The following is a 20,317-nucleotide window of genomic DNA, read 5'->3' as shown; positions in this document are numbered from 1 at the left end:
CAGTAACTCAGTGCCCTGTCCCTTTATACCCTGGCAATGTACAGAATCTATACTAGAGCCTGAATTCCATAACCAGTCCATGCCAACACCAAACAGCAGCAAACAATTCCAAGAAGCCTCTGAGCTGAACCGGCTGCTGTGCCTTTGCTTACCCTCACCGAGCACTCTGTGCATGTTTCTGGTGTTTCTTCTTGGGACTTTGCAGATCCCAAGCATGCCCCACTGTGGAAGTGTCTTCATCCAAGTGATGACTTTTGGAGGTCAGTTAAAGCAATGGCAAAAGAAGATGCCTCTCATGGAGAACGGTCACTCTGTAGTAATTTGCAGTGTGATCAGCCAGCCTCTACGCAATCCAAAGCCAGCTTGTTTTCCTTCAAATTCTAAAGTCACAGCATCTTTCACCCTGTGGCATATCACTGTAGAAGACTTTTCTCAGCACAAAGCAAGGACACCTCTCCAATGTGTGGCATCTTTACCATAAGCATAAACTCACTGACCACGCTCTCATTCTTTAGGTACAAACAGTTCTTCACACTTAATAATTTACTTCTTCCCCATTATTTGAGGCTTTTCTCCCGACACTCTTTGCTTGCTCTATGTTTTTGAGCATGATCACTTTGGCCTGTGCTTTCCATTGCTGTTCTTACCACAAAAAAAAAGGGCAAAATATTCAGGTTCCCCATTACTTTGAAATGTGGTGAAGCTGAGCCTGGTCACAAGTTCTTTGAAATGCACCACCAAGCTCTTTTTTGGTTCTGCCTCGGTAATGAGCACTCTGTCTTTGCTCTTCATGGCTCCATTTGCAGTTCAGAAGTTTCCCTGATGTTTATATTTTCTAAAGCCTCTGTAACTTTCCAGCATAGTAGAAGCTTCCAATTCAACCACAAGGCTTTCAGGCATGTCTCTATTGCCTCACCCTGCATCATTTTTCACTTCTTCGGCCACTTTTCTCATGGGCTTTCTTTGCATTTTCCAATAATTTACTATCAACATCTTTACAGCACTATCCCTTGATCCAGAAGTACCATGTGCCATATCCAATAGCTGCTGGCTGTTGATATTCTTCTGTCCCAGTTGCAACATGAATTACATTGTCTAGAAGCATGAAGCAATTTTTCTACACATCCAATCTCTGTTTCAGCTTCCTCTGCCAGTCACAGATTTAATTTTCATTTCAGGTTAGAATTTCCCACAGAACTCTTCAGTTTTCTATTTTGTTTGCTGATTCAGGCTTTTTCAGCCGTGCAAGGCAATGTCTGTTGCTCATGAGAGCTCCTGCTCCATGTGCTTCATGTGCTTTTGTGGCTTGGGTAAAGGATCTGCATTTCGGGTTCTGCAGGGAGGCTCTTGTATACAAGGCTTTTCCTGGAATATAATTTCAGCATAAAACAGGTCGGAATCTGTTTCAACAAATGAGTCATCAACCAAGACAGAAACACGCTTCTAATGAGCAAATACTTATAGGAACAGAAAAAATATAAAATTATTTACTTTGTATACTACGGCTTCTGAGAGTGCCTAAACACCTTCATCCATTTGGATTTTGTTGGACTTCATGGCCACACAACTTGTCAGGCTATTAGTCCTGGATGCGGAAGCTGTTGAACTTTCACAGACAAAACTCATTTGGGCGAACAGACTTTCCTCTCACAAATACTGCAGAACTCCTGTACAAAGGTTGAGATAATCCTCTGCCTTCGGCCATTTCTCTCTTCATGCGCTCAACCTGAAATATGATCTGTCCCAATTATCCCAACTGTCCCCATTACCCTGCCTAAAGCCAGGAATGCAGCTAAGTACTGTGGTGAATTAAGATCTCTGAACTCAGAGGCAGGAGTTGAATTAGGGCAAAAAAAAGATTATGTGCAAATGAAAATAAGGCTGTGTAACCTCTCCTTTGTCTGCAAACTATTTATGTAATAGACCCTTAGGGAAAATAATTCCTGCCAAATAAAGTGTGCATCCATTAAAGAAAAGTAAAGAATATCTTTTACCTCCAAGCTACTGGAGATTTTGATTTTAGAAATATAGCAATGGTAAATATTGTAAATTCAGAGATTAACAGTAATTTCTGAAGATCTGCACATGGCAATGAAGATAAAATTGTAGCACATCATTCCCCAACATTCAATTCTAACAAGGGGCAATAATAATAAGAAGAATAACAGCAACAACAACAACTTCCTCAGTTAAATCTCCTGTTACTTTCTCTAATGTAAGAAAGAACCTCAGAGTGAAGAATGTTTGTACTGATGGCTAAACTAGACCTGTAAATGAAGTCAAGGCCTGTAAGTTCTGCCTCAGTATTTATATGAACTTTAATCACCCTTTGTAAATTTTCTGCAATAGACAAAACATCTTAAATCAGAGAAATCATTAACATTATGAGCACTCCTTTGTATTTGCAAGGGAGGTTTTCTTCTTGAACTCTACAGACATCTATGTATCTCTAGGCTTTCAGGAAGAGCTAAAAGGGGATTGCACTCTTTTCAAAATAAGTCATTTTTATCAACCCAATTGTCACTATTTTCCAAGAAGAGGACAGAATCTAAAGGCAATTAGGTATTCTTCAGGAAGTTATCCAGGAATCATCCCTAGGTTATCCTTATGAAAAATTACACTTGCCTGCCTTTTTTCTGTCATCCTGTAACATGAAACAGCTTCGTGAACCATCAGTATTAGAAGAGAAAAGTTATCAGTTTATCTTAGTCCACTTCTTTGAGAGCACAGACTGTTCCATAAAATTCCCTCTGGTATATTCAGAGTAAAATTCCAGCCCTGTCTAAAACAGAGCACAGCATAGTGGTGCCTCAATAAATGAGAAATAAAGATATAAGCTGTACTCTCAACTAGAAGATTTGTTTGTTTTTCCAACTAGATTTCTATTATCTCTCCCTATTGCCTTCCCTTTTCTACAGCTTTACCTCTCTGAAGTTCAAGGCAGCATCTCTGTGCCCAGGACACAAAGGATTTCCACATTTTTCTACCCCACTGCTTGTTTCTTTGCAGGTGCTTCCTGAAATGCAACTGCAGTTTTGCCTGCCTTACCTCTAAAAGGGTTCCCCTAACCACAAGTCATATCAACTGCATCTCCATCAGATAAAATACACACTTCTGCATCTTCTTTCTGTAACTTTTTCTCCTGTGTGTCTCCAGATATTGACAGATTGGAGAAACGTCTGGTTTACATCCAACCTTTTCCAGACATGTTTATATTAGACAACAAAATATTTAGGTATTATCTATGCAAAAGTCACTTAATTTTTGGTGCAGTTAAATTCATAAATATGGATGTAAATAAACAGGTAAAACAGAAAATTAGGCATACACGGTAATCAAAAGTCTGATTAAAGCACATGTGGACAAACTGAGAAACTGACCCCAGGAAAGAGTCCCTTCAAAGTGGGGGCATTTGCATCATAATAGTGACAACATTAAAAATAAAACACATACAACTCAGAGCCCCAGAACATGTCTCTGAGCTTTGAGCATGGACTCTGCAAAGGGGATGAAAGAAAATGGGTGGCAGCACGTCCCCACCATCACGTGGGTTATTAGCTATGCACATCTGCGACGTGCCTTCCCTCCCATCTGCAAACTCTTGAAAGCATCGCTGCCTCTCACAAATGGAATTCACTTATTTTTAGATTTTCCTCGCAGTTACATCAGCGAGTCTTTGAAATGAAAGCCAAAGCAGAACGAGATGAAAAACGAGCGATGATTCAAAAAGCATTAAGCAATCAACCACGACAAAGTGTCACCTGCCCTAAGCCCATTCTGCTTTCTGTCACTTGAAGGACAAGCCCCTCGCTTCCAAACGGTGAAGCCGTGTATTTTTCCTGTTGAGGAATGGTGCCCTCACTGTGTGTGTAACCAATGACTTGCGTTATTATTTTGATGGAATGCGTGTTTGCTACGTACCGGATGTCCCCAATTTCTCCTTCACTGTTGCGGCCTGAAGGACGTTCCCCGTTCCTGTCGCCTCCCAGCCATGTCTGTGCTGCTCGTAAACTGCTGCAATTGCGTTTGAATGTTGTCAGCAAGACCAGCTCTCTGTCAGGAGTGACTTAGTGACGGATGATCCTGCGGGGCAGCAGCGGGACAAACTAGATGACCTCTCATGGTCCCTTTCAGGACCTGTGGGGGGCTTTGATGGTTCTGTGGCAGGTAGCATTTTAGTTAATGATATTTTTTTTCTTTAGGCAATCCACCAACTATGGAAAAAGCTGTATATTCAATGCCATTTTTTGTTGTTTTGCTTCCCCTTATTATATTGTCCGTCTTAAACATTTTATATCGCACAGTAACCTTAACCCTGACTCAAAAATTGTTTAGATGTAAGCATATTTAATCCCATTAAAATCACTATGACTATCCACACATAAAACTAAACAGATGATTTAATAGGTTGCTGAATGACAATCCTGAGACCCATTAGGTTTAAATGTTCCCCGAGAGCCCAAACTCACGGACAATTAGATACATTCTTAAAAGTGAACACTGATATTCGTGGGCAAGTAAAGGACAGAAATATTCAGAGCCACGTTTTTAAACATGCACACCTGCAGAATTAGAGCCTGCCTTAAAGACCTCCTCCACCTGGATTTGAGATGTGCTAATTGATCCATGCAAATGAACCTGCACCATAAAACTATTTATTTCACTTTCCAGGTAACACAGCTATCAAGTGCAACTTTAAAATGAACTTCCCAAAGTTTTAAAGTCAGTATTAAAACATTGCCAAGCTCCAGGTGGAGGCCATTCCCGAACAGGCACAGGTTCTGTGGGGATAAGTCTGCACAGGCACTTCAAAATAATTACCCCCTGTAAGGGATTCCTGCCTGAGCTGTGCAGGGTTTGTAACTTATTTTATTAATACTCTAAACTTGCATTTTTTATTTCAAAACTGTTTTTCAACAACATGTACAAGAGCCTCAGGGCAAGCCTCTCTCTTGGAGGCATGCAAACTTTGCTAGAATCACTAAGGGTTATGCAGGCATATCTTCAAAGGCTGATTTGGGACCTATAACTTTAATTCATCCACCAAATGGAGCTTCAAAATCCATTAAGGAAAAATAACTAGTAACCATCTGTCTTTATTCATCAGGCTGAAAGCAGTTAATCAAACCTAGTGGACATTTTTACTTTCTTCTTTCTCTCTCAGCAGCTTTGAACACAGATGCAGCCTTTCCATAATTAAGCTGAGCATAGTAGCTCCTAGACAGATTAATTCTGGAGAGCTTGTCAAAATGTCAGACGGCAGACAAGTTCTGTGTCTTCTCCCTGGGATTTCTGAAATTTTTCATATTTATCTATATTTTTATATATACATGTATGCGCAGATTCAGGACACAATTATTAAAATTAATAGCTTTTTATAGCCCTTAGCCCATTCTCTATGACATGGTAGATTTTTTCGCTCTCTCTTAGAGATGGAAGTCAGGATAGCACCTCTGCAATGAACAAATATGTCCAGGAACTGAACTGAACTGAAACATGGGAACGCAAATGGCCACCAGAAGGCAGCTACTTTTATTCGCTGCTGAACCACATTTGTGCTTGTAACTGAGGGGCAAAAGTTTTTGTGAACACATTGACAGTGTTCTGAGACAACGTAAAGATGTTCCAAGCTACAGGAGTTTCATTCTGACAAGCTGGAATATCATTGGATAGTTCATGCCCAACAACTATTCCAGACACTTGCTTTTAAGAGGGTTCTCAGATATATGACACGGTTTCTATCAACTTCAAAAGGATATACAGAAGTATCCAAGGTGGCTTTTAGATCTCGATTACTATTACTAATGAGCTCATATGTGGGTTTGATTCCCCTTTTTCTCAGTTCTAACATTTTAAAGCAGACAGCATCTCCAATTCTTAAGGATTTTACGGTACTGGTTAAATATTCCGGTTTTTCAATCAAATTTATGGACTGAAACTTGAATTTAAAAGTACCATCCTAGGAGTAATTTTTGCTTCCTTTAAACTGAGTTTTTATTTTTAAATAAAGTAAAATTTCTTCTCAAGTATAGCTTTGCACTGATAAAATTAGAATTTCAATGTCATTTAAAAGTTTGAAGTTTAAAAGTTCTTGCCCTTATAACAGGTTGCAAAGAAGAGTTGATTACTATTGCATTTGATAAAACAATGCAGTTTGAAATGAGATGTGCAAAACAAGGAGAGACTGTCCCAGAGAGAACCATTCCACGACTCTAGAAGAGAGACAGGCAGTGGGTTTTCCAAGCAGTCATTAAAACTGGACCACCAGAAGCACTGACAGAAACCCAGAGATATTGGCCAAACTTCACTAGTCAAATTCAAACTAAATCAAAAAAAATTAGATGGAATATGTTTGTATCCTTAGGAGTATTATTTCGCCTCCATATGTTTACTTGCTGATAACTGGTTCACCCATCAGTCTTCTATCCCCACAGTTATATTCAAAATGGCAAATGGAAATGAGACACCCAACTACATTTGGAGAAGAGGGGAAGAATTAAGTACCTCTAGAGATAGGACTCTGTGGCAGAAAATAAAGAAGAGGTATTTTGAAGCAAAACTCTGCTGGCATGATCCTTCTTTAAATGGCACTGCTTTCCTTCAGGAATATTTAAGCACTGAGCTATCATAAATGCTGTAAAAGGCATGATGGAAATACTGTTCCCACAGTACACACAAATGAACTGAAGCAGAGAGGTCATCTTCTAATTAGTCAAAAATCTTACAGATGAGAACTGCTGTACCATGACCCTCAGTCCTGGCCCCTGCTGCTCAAATATGCAGATACCAGCCTGACAGGAAGTGCTCCTGGAGCACAGGGAAGCTAAACACCATCAAATAATGCTTTATAGATATCATAACACAGTTTAAAGGTCAGCAGAGAATCATGCTGCAGATGCTTACACAGAACTTCTCTGGAGATGGAGAAAAACATGAGAAAAAGTAGGAAGATGCCCAGCTGAGAAAATCAGAAGTGGGCAGCGGAGACTGGAAGGGCAGGTGGGCTCATCACAGAGGGTGTCAGCATCTTCCTGCTGAATCAGAGAGAGGTGTAAGGCATGTTTACGTACATATAGATGTAAATGGGCAGACAGAGGTGAAAAAAAATGGCTTTTACACAAGGGGCCAGGGAAAAAAGATATTACTAATCCACAGAGATTATGCCAAAAGCCTGAATAAAATATGTTATTGTATGAAGATTTTGCCCATGGCAAATTGCTAACTATGACACACCTGGCCTCAGTGTTGTGATTCACAGAGTGTTTCCTACACACAAAATACTTCTCTTCTCCTGTCTAGTTTATCTGATGTTATCATCTCCACTTGCTTCATGTCTTTTATCATAAACAAAATTTCAGTGTTGACAGATCCAAGCATAATTGCTCAAAATAAATGGATTAAATTTTAAAAATGACAGGAGTTTATAAATTCTGAATGTGAGGCTCTTCCTACTCTTCTATTGAAGGCATGAATTGTTCAAACTTGAACCAACTTTCCATCAGAGCAAGTGTCCAATCCAAGATCTTCACTGAGGCACAAACTGTACCTACATTGCAGCAGAGGTACATTCAGCTAAAAGTAGCAGTGAGATGCGAATCCAGGTGAGGTTCCTTACAAGATGCTGTTTTGCAGAACTGCTACAGGTTCAGTCCTGAGCACTGCCTCAGTTTCACAATTCTGGCAGGGGTTCTTTGCACCCCACTCTTACCTTTTCTATCCTTCTCTCACACATCTTCCTTGAATCCAAGTCCAGTTAGAAGAAGCTGAGTGGGACTCTCACATCCCCTGTGTCCCTTCTGAGAGCGGATCCTCCATGCAAAACTCCTTGGATTTAAGCAACTGAGGTCAGAGAGAAGATATCTCACTGATAGAAAAAGTACAAAGCTGAGTCTCAGATGAGTATTTTTAAGGGCTAAGAATCATAGAACCATTTAGGTTGGAAAAGACCCTTAGGATCATCGGATACATGACAGAAATTAGTAACACTGGAATCTGTAAAACTGGAACTCTGTGAAACTTTGTGAGCATGTTAAACAGCTACTGCAACCTCATGAGGCTAAAGCACAATCCAGCATTGCACATGCCTGCACAAACAGGGATACATTCAACAAATCATCCCTGAAAATGAAAGTTCAAGTTTACAGGCCAGAATATTAAGAGGAAAATACAAAGACTTCTAATGAAAAGGTAAGAAGTGGCAACAATTATTTTCATCCGTTCTTTTGAATGACATCACACACTTGGGTGTTGTGCTGTTATAAATAAGTCTTTTTGCAACCTCTGAAATCTCTAAAATGCCAGAGAACACGTAAAGCTTTTATAAAATCAGAACCTACTGTAAAGGAACATGAAGACTCAGCTGAATGGTCTTGAAGGTTCACATTTGGCACCTCACCTGCAAGAGTACAGTTCAACTACTAAAATAGTCAAAATTGGACAGCTCCATCACCCAGAGACTTCAGCAAGTGCAGTTGAAATATAACAGCCATAACTCAAAGGCTGCAAATGCAGCCACTGAACACATGTACCAGAGGGAAAAAAATATCTCTGACAACCTTTCTTAGAGTGCTGTTGTGCAGCCTCCAGCGTGATGCACCAAACAAGATGTAGTCACTGCACATGAAGTATACTCTGCAGTATTTACATACAGATGTTTAGTTTAGCCTGAATTTGCATACTAAATATTCCTCTATTTATTCCATAACAGAAGAAAGTAAATTAAAAGTTTGTAACCCACAGCACCTTCATCCCAAGATATCAGTCCGTGATAATTACTTCAGCTATTATGGCCAGAAGCACCAAGAAGGCAACTTGTTAAAGAACTTCCGTAACCCAAATAATCTAATAATTTTAATTTGAAGAAGTCTAAATTATGGAACACATTAAGGATGTAACATTATACCAAGATTACCTATAAAAATCAGATTTAGTGGCAGCAGATGCTAACTGAGATCTCTCTTTAAAGTATAATATACAGGAGATGGAGCCCTGCATCCTTGTGCAGCCCTGGTTGGACTCCTTCATTTCATACCAGAGATAATAAGGGGACTAGAATTCCAACCAAAATGGGAGGAATGATTGTAGTCTATTCTCACAAGGGTCATCCCAGCTTTGAAATTCTCTTCAAGTTAATAAACAATAGGAAGTCCCTCACTGACAAAAATCCTACTGGAAAGGCAAAAGCAGCGTGACCCATTTGCAAACAAGACACGGGGAGTTTGGCTGGATAATATATTCTTATTGACACTTACAAACCCTGAGTCATTTTGATTTCTCAATTACCATTATGGAAGGTGTTTTCTTCATAAACAGATAAAACACCATGGGAGGTGGGATGGTTCTGCCTGGTAAGCTGATAATGTGTGTGTTGTTAAAGTGTGATTAACTGCCTGCTTTAGCTGATGCCTGTTCCTAGGAGAGATTACCTTTATTTGTGACAGTAGGGAAAGAAGCCAGGACCAAAAAAAGGAGCCAGGACCAAAAATGTTACCATTTGGTAAAATGGTAAAATCTGTTAACAGTAAAATTAACAATAAAATCGTAAAATGGTAAAATCTGTTAATAGTAAAATTAACAATATGGCACTGAAGGGATTCTCCCTGGCCACTCAAACCACTTTCCAAGAGTAATTTTCAGAAGAGTAAAGGAGCTCAAGCAATGTCAGTGAGAGACTTGAGGAAAGAATCATACTAAATAATGCTTTCTCTTGGAAAGTGTTAAAATGACAACTGCTAAAACAGGCCTTCTTGTGCTAATAATAATAATTATAAATTGATTAAGCACGCAATTTTCCTCTATATAATTTTATTCAGCTGGTGGATAAAGAAGTCTTTTGGTATATATTATTTTTTTTTATCTTGAAGATTACGTGTTAGACTTGAGAAGCCTTCATTATACAAGAAAGCCAGTTACTAGAACATGTAGTTCTTCTAAGTCATTCAGAAGAACATTTCAGCTTATACAATTTGTCCATAATGCATTTGATGTTTGATTCTTCCATGTTCTGAGGATGAATGAAGAATTAAGATGCTGTATGACCTGGAATTAATCCAGTGTTTTCGACTGGCACAAATTCTGTTTCTATGGGCTAGATACTCTCCAAAAGATAATGAAGCAGCACTTTAAATGCAAAGCTCATTCAGAATTCTTTCACTGCAAGAATCAAACAAAAAATCAGATATTTCAATTCCCTGGTTAATCAGATCTTACTTCTGCCTCAAAAGTAGCAAAAATTCAAAACTAGTTATAACCAGATGCTGCGTCCCCAACTTCTGCTTAGTGGAATGAAAATTAGGAGCAAGAACAGCTTACAATAAATTACTTAAACTTGTAGCACACTCACACTCCCTGTTGAATAGCTCCCACTTTGAACACCTTCTTTGTGTTACCATTCCAGGATAAAACATGTCCAAATAAGGCTTTTGAACAGAAGATAAATGCATGTTATAATGATCTGATCTTTGTAACTTCAGTAATTTTGCCCCATTTTAGAGTTATTTGATTTTTTTTTTTTACCTTCAAAATATTTGGTTCTGAACAAATCCCTTTCAAGGGAAAACTCAGGCTCATGATGCTTATGAACTCTGAGTTCTACAATCATTTGTTTGGTGGAACAGAATAAATCAGCATGACAGATACATAAGAATGTGGTGCTCTCGTAAATACAAAGATGCCATTAAGGAAGCCTTGGGGGGGTTATCTAATTTAAGCACAGCTGAAGCAAGAAAGTGATTTTGTCTTTTTTGAGGTTGTTTTCCTCTACTTGGATGTTCAAACTCTTACCTAATCCTTCCTCTGCAAAATTATGTACTTTTTGCAATGTTGTAAAGGTAATTACAGAACTCAGTGGTAGTAACACCTTTTAAGCCGGTGTCTGTTCTGTTTTCTTGCAGTTCTAAGTGTCTGAAGATGGGAGAACACTGCCTAGACCTTGACCACAGAACCACGAAAATGAAAGCACCAGAAGTGCCAAGATGGGCAACATTTCCTCAGCAATGCTCCTTTCCTTCCTTTCCCTCCCAACACAGTTTCCACTGAGAAATCCACAGAAATGCTACAACAACTTCAGGCTTTGGTGTTCTTGCTGACAAATCTCTTCTCATCCTCACCACCAGTATCTGCAGATTTCTTATTCACAGACAGAAAATTAGCACAGTACAAAATACAGATTAATGAACACATTCTGCCTTGAGTTTGTTCTACATATGGGATATACAGCACATGATTAGCTGCCTGTGAAGCTGAAAGATCCCTTAGATCCTTCCAAGAGATCAAAGTAGTACATCTCCAACCATCACCTGGATGTTCAATTATTAGTGTCAACGATTCACAGAAGACGGACCTCATCTTGGTTTTGCTAGAGGGGAAGATTTCTGTAAACCTATGGATAACTGAATTAAATTATAAATTACTACAACAGGGAAGCCATTCCTTGTTAACAGTGTGATAAATAAGGGTAGCTGGATGCACATCAATCACACCTGAAACCAAATCAGACAATTAATAAAGTGTAAGTATATTTCTGAAATAGCTGCCTATTTAAATATAGAAGACTTGCTTTAAGGAACAGAATCAAAGATGTTCAGCACTGCATTCCAACACCTGTCCTCCCCCGCTTGCAAAAACATCTGTGAAAGTATTTTCAATAATATTTTTCTATTTCTTAATGTACCAACTTTTAAAGCATATAATCCCTTCAGGTACAAAGAGGCCCAGTCCTGGAGCCCTTGCAGTCCTGTGTGCCTCCTCTGCAGTATGGAAATTATTGAGGAAGTTACAGGACCGGGTTAAAATTTGGCTTTTACTTCCAAAGTGCTGCAATTTCATTGGATAGCATTGTTTTATACTGTTAAGTACTAATATCTATGCAACATACTTTGCAAACAGCTATCAGCACCTTGGAACATCAGGTAACAAATCAGGTCAAATTACAAGTTAAAAAACCCACAAAAGGCTTAAGGGAGCTTAAGATCAATATCGCTGGAGCAACCACTTACTTCAGACACTTGGGCTGAAAAGCTTAGGAGTGGCTGAGCCCCTTGAGACTCTGTTTAGCTCCATGGAGGTCATGAAGATTAATATATACTTGTTCTGAAAACTGGGTTATTGATGTGCTCTGCAGGGTACACGAAGAGACACACAGACCATAAACAGCAATTTGTTATCAAAGTAAAACGGGAGAACACGGGTTATTCTCCACCTGGTGCTCAACCATTCCCTTATCCCAAAATACGTGACTTTCTTCCCTTCCCCTTAGGATAAAGTACTGTTACTTTTGAAAATATGATAATTTACACTTTCGAAGCGTTACAGAAGTTGATTTCTGATGACTTCACGGAAGGCATGTTCAACTTCCTACTGCTGAATAGACAACTCAGAATCAAGCCTGTTCTTTAAGAATCTTTGCAAAAAGATTTTCAAAGCCTTTTCAGCATCTTTCATAGTAACAATTTTTCATAACTAACACACTAAAGATGTCCACAGTGCAACCCACCCATAAAATCCAAGTTAGCCAAGGCATGGCTACTGAGCCTAAATTGTTCTGATCTGTGAACAGCTATCTGCAATGAAAGCCGACCCGTGTAATCCTGTTGTTTACACGATACAATGCACGGATGTTGCATAAAGTACCTCCTTGGTAACTAAGCCTTGACATCAAATATAACGCTGGTACCGCTGATGTCAGAGAACTGTGGTCCCTCAGCACGACGGTACAACAGCACCCTCTCTCAGGGCACACAAGGAATACAGAACTGCAGAAGGAATCCTCCAGACACTTTAAGTAGCTGGTTTGACTGGCAACTGATATTTCCACCCAACCTGTTTTTTGAGGGGTGAAAACAGCCAAAGTCTGAGTGGTTTGTACCTTCTGAAGGGTTGACTGTACCCTCCTACGCCCACCAACCCAGGCCAGAGCTGCTCCACTGCCTGAGGAAGGGGATGAAAAGCTCCTGCCCACACAGCTTTGGGCAGAGCTGCCTCCAGCAAACGGGGAGGGACAGAAACCTGTGAGCAGGGCCCTGCACTGCTGCTGACAACATCACACCCTGCTGCCTCTATGGGTTCTTCATTGGATCTTGCTTCTGGACATCTATGAAAAGGAACTTCCTAGCCCCAGGTTACCATTCACCCCAAAATCCACATCCGCATTCAAGATGATTCCAAAACTAAAATAGTAGAATAATTTTTTGACAGTATAGAAAGAATTAGATAACAAAGCCCACATATCTTCAGTGTAACATATACCAAGCTTCTTCCTTCACTCAAGGGTCTCAAAATATACTGCAGTCAGACCCTTTTCAAGAGCTCTGTGGAGACTACCTTCCATTTTGCGATTTCCTACTCTGATAAGGAATTCACTACTCCCTGCACCACCTCCTAGTCAGGACTGGAAATGTTTGTAAAGTTATATCTCCTGAGAGAACAAAGAATTAAATTAGGAAAATGATACAAAGCAACGGTTCAGATGAACAATTTTAATCAGCCTTAGTGAACGGTGTTCACTAAGCAGTAAATACAATTAATGCGGAAATCCTTTTCCTTTCTCAGTCTGGAAGAGATGGGCTAAGTTTTTCCACTACTGGAACTGACAGAAAAAAGCAACTAGAAGTGCTTTGGATTGTCATCTCCACATAACCAGATGTATGACACTTCCCACAAGCAATACTGCACAATCAACAGGTAGCCTAAGAAGAAGCCAGTGTTAACACTTTCAAAGGGTATAACTTGCATACTTCCCTAAACTCTTTAAGACCCACACAATTTATTTCCTGCTTTATTAATATTTTTACAGCAGCTCCCATTCGAGCATCAGAAACACAAACGAAACCAGCACAACCACAACCTCAGGCAGTGAGGAAGTGCAACACCACCTTTGTCACAGAGCAGAAAACAGTTTTCTGAAGGTCACTCAGGGAACCTCTGTCAGAGCCAAGACTAAAACTCAGACTAGCATTTTTATCCATGAGCCTGTCTTCCTTGGAAAATATTCCATTCTAATCTAGACTGAATGTTTGATTTTTAATTTTGAACACTGTAATTCTAATTCCATTCTCAACATAGATTCAGTTTTCACCTCTTCAGTACTATTTTAACCAATTGGTTTTATATGTTTTAGTAAGACCACAAATGTGGTTGGTTCTGACCTAGTTTTAAATCTCGTTCTCTTCTCTTATCCCATTGCACAACGAAAAAAAAAAGGCACAGTTAAGTAATACTAAAAAGAAATCAATCAAATAATATGAAAACAGTAACCTAAGGTTTATTTCCCCAGATGAAATATTGCCCTGCTTCCTGAAATAGTACTGTTGGCATGCTTTGTATTTTGATGACAAAAATAATTTTACTAGCTAAGTATTTTAAATTGCAAAGAGAACCAGATGACTAACATACTATGAAAGAATAATTAATGATTTCATTGTTTCTTTCTAACTTGCACTGTTCACAACAACTGCTTATTTAGCTCTGTTTAGTTGCTGATTTAAGGACTTTTTTGCAGCCTATTTCAGGTTGATTGCAATTCAGGTTGTGGTACTGAGATAACTCCCACTCCATCCTGCAAATGTTTCTTTCCTGACACATCCTGCCCTAACTTGCAATTCCAGGGATTAGTGTGGTCTCTTCAAGTGACTGCAACATGGTCTGATTCTCTGCATGCTGGGATATATGCAAGGCATTCTCCAAAATGCCTGGTTCTTTAAAGGGAAAATTAGGAAGACACAATCTCAGGACAAATGTTCTTTTACACATAAAGTAAAACTGGAAGTCCATTTATTTGATAGCAAACCAGAATTTATGATACATTCAGGAAGTCCATAAAGTCTTAGGAAAAGTGGAGTCTCATAGGGAATGAAAGGGCATGAACAAGTGGATTGTGGAGAACAGTGAGATCTGAGACTGTCAATCTTAACATCAAATCTGTAAATGTAAAACGAGGACAGTATTTACCCACAGCTTTCATGGATGTCACCTTTTTGAAGGAATGAGTGTTCCTTACTATTCTTTGAAGCTGAAAAGGACAGTTCACTATAATGAGAAATAAAACTGATAGTGGTTTAAGAGCAAAATCTTTACAGTATCTTAATACAGCTTTATTGTATTAATTATACTCTAATTATGAGATAGTCTGACACAATTCACTCACTGTAGATGACATACCAGGCAGAGAGTTAGAAAAAGCAGAATGTACAGAGAGAGGTCTCAATCCTGCAAACTGTCCTGCATGGACACATCACAAAGTCCAGAGGACAAAACGTCATCCCGAGGTTAACAGCTGCCTGTTCAAACAGAAGGATTTACTCACACAACACAGAGTGCAAGGTCAGGGACACCATTCAGACAGCACAAAGCTCTGTGAGCTGTGAGGAGAAAGTGGCTGAACATATGGATTTTCCATTCTTGGAGAAATTCCATACCAACAGGGACCTGTGTAAGCTCTCTGGGTGAACCTGCTTTGTGCAGGGGGTTCAATGGGCGATATCCTTCCAACCCCAACTATCCTGTGATTCTGAAATATTCCATTCGGACACAATCTGCTTGATCAGAAGACAGACACCAGCTGTTATACTCTCAGGGAGAATCCTCAAAGACAAAACACGTTGTGTCCGCAGATCTCAGGGAAAGTTCAGGACTTTTTGGTACTTTGCAGGTGATTACACACTTGGGAAAATATTCTCAAAATCTTCATCAAGACTGTGCTTGTGAGCTAGAATTATCATACTTCTGTGAACATAACATTGATTATACATCTGGATGGCATTTTTCAGGGTTGTCTCAAACCCACTCTCCTATCATACAGGCAGCAGACAGGGAAATCAGCTATGACTGAAGGATGCCCTCCAAGCCAGACAGCTCTGCACAGTCAGGTACAGCACCAGCTCCATCTTGAAATTGCTATTTAAGAATCCTAGAGGTTAACCAGCGCTGTGGGATCAGCCCAGGATTTGGGGTTTCTGGGCTAGGTCATGTCCAGCCTCTCACCCACCAGCACCCCCAGGTCGCTCTCCCCAGGGCTGCTCTCCATCTGTTCACCCGAGCCTGGATTGATCCCAGGGATTGCCCTGACCCAGGGACAGCACCAGCACCCGGTTTTGGTACAAACATCCGGACAGGACACAGCTGGAAAAGGCTCCGGTTCCACAGACAACACGACAGCCCCCATTTCAAAGTGCCTCAGGCTGAGAGCCCCGCTGTGACCGAGTGTCCCTTGTCAGGAGAAGGGGACAACCGGCGCCCTCCAGGCACGCGAATTGACACAACGCTGCCAACCAAGGCCGGCAGGGCCCGCCCGCCCCGCCGCCATCTCGCGGCGCGGCCCCCGCCCCGCCCGCTCCATTTCCCGGGATCCCGGAGCCCGGCACCGCTCCGCAGGCACGGGAAGGACGGGACCGGCGCAGCAGGTACGGGCTGGGACCCCCGCGGGACCCCCGCGCTGCCCGGGGAGGGGAGTTGGAGGCCGAACGAGCTCGTCACGAGCGGCTCCAGACTCGCCTTGTCCCCTGCAGCCCTCTGTCCTCCGCGTAAAACCTCTGCTCTGAGGAATCCCGGGGCTGAGCGTCCTCCCGCGCCTCGGTGGGGAGATGAAAGGCTGCAATTAAAGCGTGCAATAGATTGGTGAATAACCGAATGTGCGGTGATATTAAAACTCAGATTGGTTTTAATGTATTTGCAATGTGACTTGCAGGTCCGTTTCACCATATAGTGCCAAAGGAAAGAGGATGGAAGCAGGAAACGCTGCCAAGGAAAGAGTCCTCATTACTGGCGGAGGGGGTTATTTTGGCTTCCGGTTAGTGCATTAAATGGTTATTACATACAGGAATAAATGTAAGAGATTGCTGCTGGGGAGGCAACAAATTCCATCTGTAAAACGGAAAACTGTGTCCCTGAGATGCCTGATCCAGTTCAGTCCATCTTCTGGTTCATGTGGGCTCTCAGTTTTAAAGAAGCATGTTAGTCTGTCTCCAGATGTTGTAAGTAACTCTGTTATCCTGTTTCCAACTGTCAGGCACCAGCTGCCTCGCCGACATTTACCTGTCTGAGCACCTCTGTAATGGGGGTCAGATCACCACCTTTCAGCCTGCTCCAAGGGACAAGCCTCCACTTGTACACACATCTTTCTTTTGACCTGCAAATAGTTACACACTGCTTAGCTCTACAGATTAACTACTCCAGCTGCTCTCTCAAAAATACATTTATTTTCATGGGCAGTAATATTTTAGGATTAGAGCTGTTAATAAGGTACATATTTCAGTGAAGTCCATTTACTGTAGCTGGTTCTGCAGGCCTTGTAACGAAAAAATCCTATTTTGAGCCCTAGACTATCTTGAGTACCTGCACAGTTAGAACTGCTTACAGAGGGGAGAGAGACCACAGTCAGGACCAAAAAGTAAATGCCAAGTGGGAGGAGGGGAAAAAAAAAAAAAATCTCAGAAGAACCCTATCCAACTTCTGCTTGGCTTTTTCTTCCACTATCTCCCACTTAAAACACTATAGACATAAAACAGCTGTAGGAAAGGGGGGGAGAAACACCAGAGTTATACTTTGTGTCAATACCTGTATTTATACCTGCAACTTGGAGTAAAATGTGGCATGTGGCAAGGTATTCATTCCAGCTGAGAAGCACCTCACTCCTCTTCTCCACAAATTTCAAACACAATGGCGAAGACCAACCTGTTGTTCTGCTAGAGCTGGGATGGCACAAAAGCATTAAGATAAAACCAATAAACTTTTTTTTTTTAGTAGTTGGCTAGAGGTTTCCATCTGAGAGGTTTGCTGTTGCTGATATAAAGGGGATAGAAACATGGTTCTTCCAAAGCTGTGTTCTTCCAGAAGGCCGCTGAAAGCACTTCAGTAGTTTCTGTTCAGAATCTTTTACAGCAATTCTGCCTCTTTTTTTCTCCGAAGTACTGCTGGAGTGTGAGAAATTAGTTCAGTACCTCAAGTATCACAGCTGAATCTGCCCCATAGTAGATGGCTGAATATTTAAAAGGCTCCCATCAGAAAAATAATCAGCACTGAAATAGTTAATAGTCCTCTCTTCTTCCAGGTGAAATGTTTCATGCACCGTTGTGCTATGAATCCTAACATATGGTTTCTCTCATGTTTCAGTTTAGGTTGTGCCATATATCAAAAGGGAGTTGATGTGATTCTCTTTGATGTCGTGAAGCCGCTTCAAGCCATGCCAGAGGGAATAAAGTTCATGCAGGGGGATATCTGTTGCCTGTCTGAAGTGGAAGATGCTCTCAGAGATGTAATCTGCGTATTCCATATCGCTTCCTATGGAATGTCTGGCAGGGAGCAGCTGAACCGAAAACTTATAGAAGATGTTAATGTGAAAGGAACAGAAAATGTCATCCAAGCCTGCAAGAGCACAGGAGTGTCGAGTCTGGTTTATACAAGCACATACAACGTGATATTTGGAGGGCAGATTATAGAAAATGGGGACGAATCTCTGCCTTACCTCCCTCTTCACCTCCATCCCGATCACTACTCCCGAACCAAATCTTTAGCTGAAATGAAGGTGCTGGAGGCAAATGGTGCTGAGCTTGGAAATGGGAAAGGTGTATTAAGGACTTGTGCTCTGCGACCAGCAGGCATCTACGGGCCTGGAGAACAGAGACACCTTCCAAGAATAGTCAGTTATATTGAAAGGGGACTGTTTAAATTTGTCTATGGAGATCCTCTTAGTTTGGTAGAATTTGTACATGTAGACAACCTGGTTCAGGCTCATATCCTTGCCTTTGAGGCCCTCAAAGCCAACAAGCAGCACATTGCTGCAGGCCAAGCTTATTTTATTTCAGATGGCAGGCCTGTAAATAACTTTGAATTTTTCCGACCCTTAGTGGAAGGTTTGGGTTACAAGTTCCCAACCTGTCGCCTCCCTCTCTCCCTTGTCTATTTTTTTGCATTCCTTACTGAAGTAGTTCATTTTCTTGTAGGACACATTTATAATTTTCAGCCCCTCCTGACTCGCACAGAGGTTTACAAAACTGGTGTCACTCATTATTTTAGTATGGAGAAGGCCAGGAAGGAGCTGGGGTATGAGCCTCAGCAGTACAGCCTGAATGAAGTGGTGGAATGGTTTAGATCCCAGGGATGTGGACGAAAGCCAAGAAATTATACCATTATGCAGCTTGTTAGGGATGGAGGACTGCTTTTCCTGCTGATTGCTGTGATGGCCTCATGGTTTCCATCTGCAGTTACATTTTCACTCTAAAAGATGAAATGCTGAGGACAGAATTTAGTTACGTTCTCCGCATACTCTTGGTTTTGACAGACAGGTAATAAAGATTTTTTTTTAAAAATACACATTTTTGTGATTCAGGTAAATATCTTTAAACAGTTTTATCCCCAAGGAATGGAACCATTGAGTAAAGAGGTGTAATTTTTATATATAGTTTCTCTTCAAAGTAAAACTGATCAGATCACTAACAAGATGAAGCTCAGTATTACTGCAAACAGCATTTTATTCTCAGGTACAACAGCACACTACAGTGAATGGAACAAATGTCCTTAGGCTGGCTCTTCTTCCTCCCTGATGGGATTATACTCTTGATTCCTGCCCTTTATTCCTAAAGAGTTTGTGCTACATGATCCAGAGGAGAATAAACGTATTCTTTGATCACATTCCAAAACCCAGTTCTGCTTTCCAGCTTGGCTGCATATATGCCTAACCAAGATTAACTGATAAACTGCTAGACAATAAACAAATGTGGTTTCTTTACATTCTGGTATGCTTTTCTGAGTTAACTCTCTGATATCTAACGACATTCCTGGAAAATGCACCATGGTTAATCTAAATTACAGCAAAGTGCTTGAAGCACCACAGATTCGTAGATTTTTCTAACAGTAAAATATGTCTGTTTAAAATGAATGAGCTACCTAAAGTGCATTCATAAATAAAACCTATGATTCTCCCCAGCATTATTGAATAGTTAAACAAAGACTCCATCAAAGACATTTGGTAAGTGATTACACTCACGTTCCACTATTTATAAAACGTTTTTAGCTTTAATAATATTTCTTTAACACCTGACACAATTTGAATAGAACTTTACCTTTGTAGTAGGAAGATAAACACTTGCTACAAGGAAACTCATAATTTTATGGAGTTCTAAGAATAGAAGATAAGACCTTGTTAAGTACAGGTCACTACTGTCCCAAGCAACTCCCTCTGTCAGTTTAATATAGGAAGAGAAACAGAAACCACCTCAAATATTAAAATACAGTTGTTTTCACTTAACCCATCAACATTACAGTTTCTGTACCCCTTGATAAAAGGGGAGTCCTTCAAGAATTTCACACTCCTCTTCAAACTTTA

At 40.6% G+C, this 20,317-nt stretch overlaps 1 protein-coding gene across 3 annotated transcripts; it reads left to right on the top strand.

Moving 5' to 3' along the window:
- The first annotated feature begins 16,265 nt into the window (after positions 1-16,265).
- On the top strand, positions 16,266-19,720 carry SDR42E1 (short chain dehydrogenase/reductase family 42E, member 1). Of its 3 annotated transcripts, none has more exons than XM_027725139.2 (3): positions 16,266-16,397; positions 16,682-16,783; positions 18,106-19,720. In XM_027725139.2, exons 2-3 carry the CDS (start codon positions 16,716-16,718, stop codon positions 19,211-19,213), a joined length of 1,176 nt encoding a protein of 391 aa, XP_027580940.1. In that variant the 5' UTR covers positions 16,266-16,397; positions 16,682-16,715; the 3' UTR covers positions 19,214-19,720. The 3 variants fall into 3 exon arrangements, with proteins under 3 accessions (XP_027580940.1, XP_039236749.1, XP_039236750.1); XM_039380815.1 differs by lacking the exon at positions 16,266-16,397 and adding an exon at positions 16,552-16,569; XM_039380816.1 differs by lacking the exon at positions 16,266-16,397 and having other exon boundaries at positions 16,709-16,783; positions 18,111-19,720.
- Positions 19,721-20,317: the final 597 nt, after the last annotated feature.

The sequence above is a fragment of the Pipra filicauda genome, unplaced genomic scaffold (genome assembly GCF_003945595.2).
Source record: "Pipra filicauda isolate LSUMZ 115617 unplaced genomic scaffold, ASM394559v2 scaffold203_size1373443_pilon, whole genome shotgun sequence".
Classification (NCBI taxonomy): Eukaryota; Metazoa; Chordata; class Aves; order Passeriformes; family Pipridae; genus Pipra; species Pipra filicauda.
This window is presented reverse-complemented; position numbering and strand designations above follow the sequence as displayed.